The sequence below is a fragment of the Oncorhynchus kisutch genome, linkage group LG19 (assembly GCF_002021735.2).
Source record: "Oncorhynchus kisutch isolate 150728-3 linkage group LG19, Okis_V2, whole genome shotgun sequence".
Taxonomy (NCBI): domain Eukaryota; kingdom Metazoa; phylum Chordata; class Actinopteri; order Salmoniformes; family Salmonidae; genus Oncorhynchus; species Oncorhynchus kisutch.
The window spans coordinates 5,974,342-5,985,178 of NC_034192.2; the positions used below are offsets into that span (position 1 = coordinate 5,974,342).

Below are 10,837 nucleotides of genomic sequence, written 5' to 3' on the forward strand. Positions count from 1 at the left end.
TAAAGGAGGTAAAGGCAATAAATAGACCATAGTGGCAAAATAATTACAATTTAGCAATTTAACACCTGAGTGATAGAGACTGGAGTGATAGATGTGCAGAAGATGAATGTGCAAGTAGAGATACTGGGGTGCAAAGGAGCAAAAAAATAATAATAACAGTTTGGCAATGAGGTAGTTGGATGGGCTATTTACAGATGGACTATGTACAGGTGCAGTGATCTGTGAGCTGCTCTGACAGCTGATGCTTAAAGTTAGTGAGGGAGATATAAGTCTCTAGCTTCAGTGATTTTTACAATTCGTTCCAGTCATTGACAGCAGAGAACTGGAAGGAGAGGCGGCCAAAGGAGGAATTGGCTTTGGAGGTGACCAGTGAGATATACCTGCTGGAGCGCATGCTACGGGTGGGTGCTGCTATGGTGACCAGTGAGCTGAGATAAGGCGGGGCTTTACCTAGCAAAGACTTATAGATGACCTGGAGCTTTGGCGACAAATATGAAGCGAGAGCCAGCCAACGAGAGCATACAGGTCGCAGTGGTGGATAGTATATGGGGCTTTGGTGACCAAACGGATGGCACTGTGATGGCACTGCCAATTTGCTGAGTAGAGTGTTGGAGGTTATTTTGTAAATGACATCGCCGAAGTCAAGGATCGGTAGGATAGTCAGTTTTACGAGGGTACGTTTGGCAGCGTGAGTGAAGGAGGCTTTGTTGCAAAATAGAAAGTTGATTCTAGATGTAATTTTGGATTGGAGATGTTTAATATGAGTCTGGAAGGAGAGTTTACAGTCTAACCAGACACCTGGGTATTTGTAGATGTCCACATATTCTAAGTCAGAACCGTCCAGAGTAGTGATGCTGGACGGGCGGGCAGGTGCTGGTAGCGATCGGTTGAAGAGCATGCATTTAGTTTTACTTGCATTTAAGAGCAGTTGGAGGCCACGGAAAGAGAGTTGTATGGCATTGAAGCTCGTCTGGAGGTGTCCAAAGAAGGGCCAGAGGTATACACCATGGTTTTGAGGAAAAATGCTATTTTTGAAAAAAGTTTATTTGTCACGTGCGCCGAATACAACAGGTGTAGACCTTACATTGAAAAGCTTACTTACAGGCTCTAACCAATGGTGCGGGAAAAAAAGGTATGTGTGTGTGTGTGTGTGTGTGTGTAGGTAAGTAAAGAAACAAAACAACAGTAAAAATACATTTGAAAAAAAGAGTAGCAAGGCTATATACAGACACCTGTTAGTCAGGCTTATTGAGGTAGTATGTACATGTAGGTATCGTTAAAGTGACTATGCATATGTGATGAACAGAGAGTAGCAGAAGCGTAAAAAGAGGGGTTGGCGGGTGGTGGGACACAATGCAGATAGCCCGGTTAGCCAATGTGCGGGAGCACTGGTTGGTCTGGCCATTTAGGTAGTATGTACATGAATGTATAGTTAAAGTGACTATGCATATAAGATAAACAGAGAGTAGCAGCAGCGTAAAAGAGGGGTTGGGGGGTGGGCACACAATGCAAATAGTGTTCAGGAGTCTTATGGCTTGGGGGTAAAAACTGTTGAGAAGCCTTTTTGTCCTAGACTTGGCACTCCGGCACCGCTTTCCATGCGGTAGTAGAGAGAAGACCTTTCTTGGTTAGAGCCAGTTTGCGCTGTTCTGTGAAGGTAGTAGTACACAGAAGTGTGCGAGATCTTCAGTTTCTTGACAATTTCACTCATGGAATAGCCTTTATTTCTCAGAACAAGAATAGACTGACGAGTTTCAGAAGAAAGTTTTTTGTTTCTGGCCATTTTGAGCCAGTAATCGAACTCACAAATGCTGATGCTCCAGATACTCAACTAGTCTAAAGAGGGCCAGTTTTATTGCTTCTTTAATCAGGACAACAGTTTTCAGCTGTGCTAACATAATTGCAAAAGGGTTTTCTAATGATCAATTAGCCTTTTAAAATTATAAACTTGGATTAGCTAACACAATGTGCCATTGGGACACAGGAGTGATGGTTGCTGATAATGGACCTCTGTACGCCTATGTAGACGTTCCATAAAATATCTGCAGTTTCCAGCTATAATAGTCATTTACAACATTAACAAAGTCTACACTGTATTTCTGATCAATTTTATGTTATTTTAAATGGACAAAAAATAGCTTTTCTTTCAAAAACAATTACATTATTAAGTGACCCCAAACTTTTGAACGGTAGTGTATGTTATGGTTCACTCTTAGTTTTCCTTATCTCCACTGTGGAGATGCCCATGTTGATCCTCTTGGTTGTCTTGGTCCTCTTGATCCATCCACCTGTCTTCTTTGTTAGTCAGACCTGACCCCTTCATCCCATAGTTTTGTCCTGTAATCTAATTGAATATGACTGAAGATGCAGAATTTTACGCCAGGCCCCTTCTAATAGGGTATAACAGACTCGTTAGAACTTTTACCACACGCCCTCAAGACAGACTACATGCCCTCTATCAAATCAAAACTGGAATTTTTACTAAAAAAAAAGTTGCAAAAGTATGCTAGATATTTATAGAATAAATCATATCTAGTTTGATGTTTCTGTGACAAACGGTGAATTAGTTATTGATTTATACCGCTTTAAATTGCATTTGAAAGATTTTATGTATTTCCATCAATTCAAAACTGGAATTTTTATTCAAAACAAATATTGTAAAAGTATGCTGGACATTTATAGAATAAACCATCTATTTTTGTATGTTTCTGTGACAATCGATGAATTAGTTATTGATTTTGACCATTTTAAATTCATTTTGACTAATGTCTGTTGAATGTCTGATGAAAGTCTGAACATGTGAATATAAAACCAACTTTACCTCGGTCTAATTGACAGCAAGAACAATTTGTTTTGTTATTAGGTCCACCATCTGTGTATAGACCTATTACCAATAGGGGCCACTGTTAAAATATATTACAGTTTATTTCCATAAATGATTAAACTAAAGTTACCAGTAATATACCCTCACCCTGGAAACATGTATGCATAGGAATACAATTTATCTGCTTTGGTACATGAGAAGGAGGTGCCAGATGGTTGTCTGTAGAGGTGCAGCAAACCACAGTTCTGGGGCAGTGTCCACAACGTATGGACACCTGACAGTCCAGCTCATAGGTCCCATATAGGGTAGACCCATTGCAGGGGTGAATAGCTGCTGTTAGTCCCAGTCTAAGTAGTGGGGTCTGCAATAGTGTTGTGTCATCACCCATCCCCCCTCCTACCAACACACACACACACACACACTCACACACACATGTTGCCTGCCCCTATACATGGCCATCTGCATTCTTGAAGAGAGCTATCAGCCATTATCTAGACTTGTCCTCCCTCGATGAGTGTTTTTTGATACAAAAGTATCAGATTCAGCTTCCTACTACTCTACTGTTAAATTGAGATTCAAATATATATCATTGGTACTCCAAAAGGCCTACTCAGTGAAGTGCAAAACAGTTACATATTTCATCACTGGGTGGCAGTAATGCACCATGCTTGCCTCCAGTCCATATAGCCATTATGTTAACAGTAAAATACTGTATCCTACATCAACCCCCAATAAACATGTCCCTGTTGGGTAGGCTCAGCCTGAGGTTGTAGGCTAGATAAGGTGTGTGTCAGGTGCCACAGAGGCTATATTTTATTTATTTTATTTAACTAGGCAAGTCAGTTAAGAACAAATTCTTATTTACAATGATGGCCTAGATACAGTGGGTTAACTGCCTTGTTCAGGGGCAGAACAACAGATTTTTACCTTGTCAGCTCGGGGATTCGATCTTGCAACATTCCTTTTACTAGTCCAACGCTCTAACCACTAACTGCCGCCCTATACACAGTCTTACTTCATTGCAAGTTTATGTTGTTGATAGTTGGAAACGGTTGGTTTTAATGTACCTGGTTCCATGAAAAGTTGGTGAAGCAAAATATAGGAACATGCACTACGGGTGGCTTGTACCTATACCCCAAGCCAGCTAGTGGCAGCAACACATCTTGTACCAATCTGCATGGCATTGTCTTTACACGAAGAAGAAAACGGTGGTTTCCGGTTGAGCAAGCAAGTGACGCAACCCACAGGATCAAAACAGGAAATATGCTGGCCAATTTCTCCTCAAAAACCAACTGCAGCTTTCTGCAGATTATCTCGACAATGCAAATAAAGTGTGTTATCCAGTATATACATCTTAAAAATGACCACATGGTCCAGCAAAACATCTTCTTTGGATGTACGTCGAGATAATACCCGCTGTTTTTGAAAGATAAAGAGGCTAGCTAGATTTCCAAGTCACTCTTGCTAGCTAGCTAGCACACTCACAGCTGAGTTGAAATGATCCAGGCATCATCCAGACGTATGGGCTGAATATTACCATATATAGGCCTGGTGACTGCGGTGCGACTAGAGTTGCAGACCACCCCTGCGCCTGAGAAATGTAAACTGACAGGCAGTCATTAACAGATCGAGGCCGGAAGAGGACAGTCAACAAAACAGATCACTTGACAACATTATCAAGCTAACCCAACCACTAAGCATGTCATCCGAACAAATAATCGTAATTGTCATGGATGACAAAACGTACAACGTCAACAAAGGCAAGTTGATAGAAAAAAGCGACTACTTCCGTGCACTGTACAGCTCTGGGATGCGCGAGTCCAGAGAGGATTCAGTGCAACTGCAGGGGCTGAGTGTGCCAGGGCTCGAGCTGGTCCTGGAGTTTATCAACACCTCCAAAGTGAAAGTAGTCAACGAGACCCTGGAAGACCTGATTGAGACTGCATCTTTTTTGCAAGTCACCTCTATCCTAAAACTCCTTTCGTCTGAAATTCGACAAGAGAATTGTGTGGAACTATACAGCCTATCTGAGGTATATGGAACTCATGATCTACACAACGCTTGTCTCAGATATATGAGCTGTCACTACCACCCGATGCTGCGGAGACCAGAGTTCAGCGACTTACCTGCTGCTCTGCGCAACCAGGTTAGAGAGATGCGTATGAAAGGCACAGCCACTCTGGTGGCTATCGGACTCTTCACCTGTCTGGCTCTGGACCTACCAGACCAGGACGAGCCCTGGTCCATGCTGAGGTATGGGGAAGTAGAGCAGCGTTGGAAGCCGCTCGCTAACAACCTGCCCTCTGACATGGTCAATGTGAGAGGCTACGGCTCAGCCGTGTTGGACAACTACCTGTTCATTGTCGGTGGGTACAGAATGACCAGCCAGGAGATCTCAGCGGCACACTGTTACAACCCCTGTAGAAATGAATGGAACCAGGTAGCCCCCCTGAACCAGAAGAGGTCAGTACAGGTCAGCTATATGAATAGATCTCTATGCAGTCTGTCGATGTCTTGATCTTCAATCTGTTTTGATGATGAGCCAGCAAACTACATAGGCTACAGTATGTCTCCGTCCTGTAACGTTGTTGTATATCCGTCTCTCCTCCGGTCAGGTCCAACTTCAAGCTGCTGGCGGTACGAGGGAAGCTGTATGCAGTGGGAGGCCAGTGTCAGGGCACTGTGGAGTGCTACAGCCCTGAGCAGGACTGGTGGACCTGTGTGTCGTCACTACCCGACCCCCTGGCAGAGTTCTCTGCCTGCGAGTGCCAGGGCATGATCTACGTCATGGGAGGATATACTGCCAGAGGTTAGTGGGGGTGATTTTCATTCCCAGCAGAAGTGAGAACATTTTCTAAAATGTCCAATGTATACACACAGCAGACATAAAGAACTGTAGGCTACACAAATAGCGCTTGTTCATTTGACAAAATATCAACGGGTTCTTAAATTATTTTAACAAATGCTGTTTGTTTTTTCTCTCTGTATCTATTAGACAGGAATACCAGCGTACTACGCTACTGCCCCACCTCTGACAGTTGGACAGTGTTCCGCTCCTGCTCGGCCCACGTGCGTAAGCAGCAGATGCTCTCGGTGGAAGATACCATCTACCTGGTAGGGGGGTACACCCACGAGCTGGAGCCAGGTCCAGGGCGGCGGGCCAGCCAGACGGAGGACATGCTGACGGTGCAGTCTTACAACGTGATCACGGGGGAGTGGCTCCACCTGAAGGACAACACCTCCAAGTCGGGCCTGAACCTCACGTGTACACTGCACAACGACGGGGTCTATATTATGTCGCGCGACGTCAGCCTGCCCACCAGCCTGGAGCACCGCGTCTTCCTCAAGTACAACATCTTCTCAGACGCCTGGGAGGCCTTCAGACGCTTCCCCGCGCTGGGCCAGAATATGCTACTCTGCTCCCTCTATCTGCCCAAAGTTCTGTGAGCGTTGCGGATGGAATGTAAGGATGTTTAGTTGATGGCAGTGGTCGTACAGTCCAGAGACTACATCATATGCCACAAGAGGCTTGTTTGTGCGTGCTGCGGCTACATAGCTCCCATGAGGAGAAGTGGTAACAGTAGAGCTGTAGATGGCTGCAGTAGGACACAGCGTGGCCACATCCCTGTTGGTGGGGCAAAATATAGAAAGACACAGACTTGTTACATTATTTAAACCTTAAAGTAGCTACAAGCACAGGCAAAGCAACAGTCGCGCGTTGCGGGTCAATGTCTATGTTTGCATAGCAGCATTGGCCTACTATCGAGATCCATTTTCGGATTCTTTGATTAGAAGTAGACTTGAATCATATAGAACATTCCCTATTGTTTACACTGCACATAAAAAAATCTTCATCTTAGTGTTCACTACAAACCTTAAATGCTAATGAAAATTACTAATAGATGTAATACATGTCATATTGGATATTGAAGAAAGTTTGTAGCCAAGAAGTGGCTTTGGTTTTACACTGCCGGTTTTGCATGGGAGATTGAAGAACTGAAATCTAATGCTAAGCTGATGCCGGACCACAAATATTAAACAAATATTTTAACTCTTCAGTGTGAAAAAAAATGGTAGAATCATGAATGGATGAAATTGAGTAATTCATTGACTTGATTTAACTTATGAACATTGTTTAGAAAACAAATGCTAAGCTCAGCAGCAGTACAGTTCAATGAAATGGATAAGGAACGTGCCTTCTCCCTCACCTGGGGGGATTTTGTACAGATAAACAAGAGTTGAATTGTAAGTGACCAACCAAAACGGTGTTTTTTTCCCCTCCCATTTCCCTGTTGAATCATCAGGAAAGAGCTTTCTTTAGGGTACTTTAATTACAAATTGATGAAAGACAATGAGAATGTAGTTTGGGTTTAAAGGTAGACTCAGCGATATGAAGCAGAAAAGTAAACAACATAGTGGTTTAATTTCCACAACTAAGAAGCGTAGGAGCGTGAGGCTCGACTTCTCAGCTATTTTGGTGCCCTGGCTACCACGCTGAGAACAGGGTGACGCGAACCAGTGCACAGATACTGTGTGTGACTGTCGCTCATCTCAATATCTCCGGCGCTGTTTCCGGCAACGTAACTTTGCTGAGTCTACCTTTATTTAAAGGGGATTACAAACCTTTTCTGTGGAGATGGCTTGTATGAACACAGTCTTTCTGCTGATAATACAACTACGTCGTTTGGCTTCTAAAGATGTGTTGGAGTTTGATGAATGTACTGTATATTGTTTTGTCACCTCTGGTTATGTTCTGACAGATGCCTTGGACTTTGACTTAGAAGAATAAAGAAAATATTCAGGGAGTAGGTGTCGTTCTGTTTTATTGTAAAAACATTGAAACCATGCATTCAGTGATTGTGCCTTTTTGGAAGTAGGAGGCTTTGTCTTTTCATCTCTGCAAGTGAAGCTACATAAAATACTTTGAATCACATCTAAACTTTCATAGTCTGGCCATATTAAGGCCTTAAGGATAATCTTTCATCCCTGTCTTCGGTTTAGTCCTTGCTTCTGTACATCCAGGTACTTTGTCCTCTATTTTCTTATGTAGGGGGAACTAACAGCCTTTCTCCTGAAATGATTCCCCTCTTTCCCTTTGTAAGCGGAACTAGCGTCCTCTATTCCTAAATGATTCCTCTCTTCACATTTGTAGGCAAAACTAGTGGCCTCTTCCTGAACAATTGCTGTATTTTCTTTTGTAGGTGGGACTAGGGTCCTCTCTTCCTAAACTCTTCTGCTCTTCCCATTCGTTGGTGGAACTAGTTTCCTCTCTGTCTAAATGATTAATCTCTTCCCATGTGTAGGCGGAACTGGCATTCTCTCTAAACTATTCCCCTTGTCCCATTTGTCGTCAAAATGAGTGACCTCTTTTACAAAACTATTCCCCTCTTCCCTTATGAAGGCGGGACTAGCTTCCTCTCTTTCTAAACTATTCTCTTCTAACATTTTGGAGGCAGGACTAAATTCCTCTGGTCCTGAAGGATCTTTTGCCTTGAGGATGTCCACATCGACAGAGAAGACAAACTGCTCGTAAGCAGTGTAATCGGTGATATTACACCTTCCCAGTATATCAGCTGCATCATCAGTCTGTCTGATTGGGGAGAAAGCCCTTATAAACTCTAGGCCTCCATAGTTCACAGAGGTCCACTCCTTCCCTGGGAAGTCTGGCACAAAGGACCCGTCACAGAGGAACCAGTCAGTGATAGTGCTGCTCTCGCTATCCCCTTGAGAGCCATGGAACTGGCCCTCAGGAAGAGACACATTGGTCAGGGGAATAGTGGAATGTTCCAGAGAGACTCTGTCCCATGTTTGCTTTCTGGGATCCAGGGTTGGTCTAGCTGGAGGGCTATAGTCCAGGGGTAGAGGGTCTGTCTGGAGGTAGGCAAGGTGGAGGAGACCCAGGGCATAAGGATGGCCTGTGAGACGGTAGTGGAGGTCTGGGATGCTGAGGGCCACACACTGCAGGTTCTGCTGTGTCAGAGGCTTCTCTTCTGTATTGGTCAGTCGCACTGTCACTGTGTATGTTGAGTTGGAGTATGTTTCCTTCATGAAATCTGCCCAATCATGAAACAAAGAATGGAACTATGAAATAGTTTGAAATAACTCTGACAAATAATAATAAATTGGTGGCTATTTCACAATTTACATAAAAAAACAATATTTACCTAAATTGAAGGCAGGATCGTCTTCTGCATAGAATGTCAGCTTCAAAAGATATTTCTCTGCATAGGGCTGAACCACCTCCATGTCTTGCAGTGAATCAACACCTTGCTTATTTGAATTAAAACAATATTTTTTATACACTCTTGGTTTGTAATGTCTCTATGGAAACAATAATTTGGAAATGATTCTGAATTCTATTGGAATGGCCCTGCACATTAGTAGAATTCTAAAATAGTGGCCATTAAAACATCTGGAATTTGTCTGCTTCCTTTGAGATTTGAATCTACAACATTTGTGCAACTATGTTTACTATTCTACACAGCTGCAAATCAATGCTAAAAGCATTTTGCAACCCCCACCAAACACACCGATTTAGATTACATTTCTCTTAAACTACATAAACAAAACTAGCCTGGTCTCAGATTTGTTTATGCTTTTTGGCAATGTAGATAATTCCATAAGGAGTTGGCAAGAGAGCAAACACAGACTGGTGCCAAAGCAAAAATACAACCTTTTAATGTCAGCTATGCAAATTGTGGTGTGTGAGAGTGCACATCTTCGACAAAAACCCCATGTAACAATCCACCAGGGTTAAAGAAAAATATCACCAGAAGGTGGCAGTATATCCCTGTCTGAGTATTTAGATTTTCAATACAGTCCATTTCCAATCAATCACCTTGGGAAGTCCAACAGTCCCCTAAATAAACACCGGTAAACAGGTTAATTGCATGTGTGAAAACAATATTCTGTGCACGGAGACATTTTAAGGACATTATACTCTGTTTGAAATGTAAATGTTGAGTACATGAAACATGTGAGTCATGAGTAAATGTACATGTATTGCGTTAGGCTACATGCATTCTTGCAGCACCAGAGAAATGTTGTTTATGACTTAACCTGCCTAGCCCAAGGTCAAAAGCAATGAGTTGCAAAATATATATTACCCTTTTAATAGGTTCTATTACACCGATGCTCATTGAGGGATTGATTTTTTTCCCTTTTGATAATTACATATCCATGAGGTTATACTTATATAAATGGGGGGGTCTGAACTGAAGGGGTTTGTGAATCTCATGCTGGAGCCTGTTCATTTATTCATGGAGCTTGATTGAGTGGAGATCAATGCTGGGGCAACCACACCAATCACACACATCAATCACACACACCAATCACACATACACTAATCACAGACACCAATCACAGACACCAATCACAGACACAACCGTAGCATAGGTGCCGGAACCACTGAAAACCCAGGGGAACTAAGTGACAACTGGTTAGAACTCAGCTAAATACACATATAGCTGACCGAGTGGATGCCTCAATGTGTTATCCATCACATAGACTACTACTGTACAGGAGTTAGAATCTCTATTGGTTGACGGCATTATAACATGTTACATCTCTGATGTGCTTTAGATGTGGCTCGGTGCACGGCTGAAGGACATTCAGGGGAAAGGCTCAAATAAATCCAAGGGGAGAGAATCTGATCTTTATGTATTTATTCAGGTAGTAAGCATCTGATGTGATCATCTCTGATGTTCTATAGCAGCATGACTCAGCATGTTCTGTACGTCAGCCAGGGCAGAAAGGTATTCCAGCTCTGTGTGTGGAGGGTAGGGAGTTAATAAGAAGGCAGCTAGGGTGCTTTTCTACTTCAAAGTGTGTCCCCCCACTACGGGGCATTAACCGAGAACATGTGGGTGTCGTGTTTTGAAACTAGGCGAGATGTGTGTGTGTGTGTACATATATATGTGTGTGTGTGTGTGTCAGTGTGTGTGAAGGAAAGAGGGCTTGAGGGGAGGGACAGGGGGTGGGTATATACTCCTCCAGAGAGCAGCAATGAGAGGA

The 10,837-nt window shown here is 43.0% G+C and overlaps 1 protein-coding gene across 1 annotated transcript; it reads left to right on the plus strand.

The window, feature by feature from the left end:
• Window positions 1-4,063: 4,063 nt before the first annotated feature.
• Window positions 4,064-7,629, plus strand: LOC116355072 (kelch-like protein 42). The gene is made up of 3 exons (XM_031798335.1): window positions 4,064-5,287; window positions 5,440-5,633; window positions 5,820-7,629. Exons 1-3 carry the CDS (start codon window positions 4,524-4,526, stop codon window positions 6,269-6,271), a joined length of 1,410 nt encoding a protein of 469 aa, XP_031654195.1. The 5' UTR covers window positions 4,064-4,523; the 3' UTR covers window positions 6,272-7,629.
• Window positions 7,630-10,837: the final 3,208 nt, after the last annotated feature.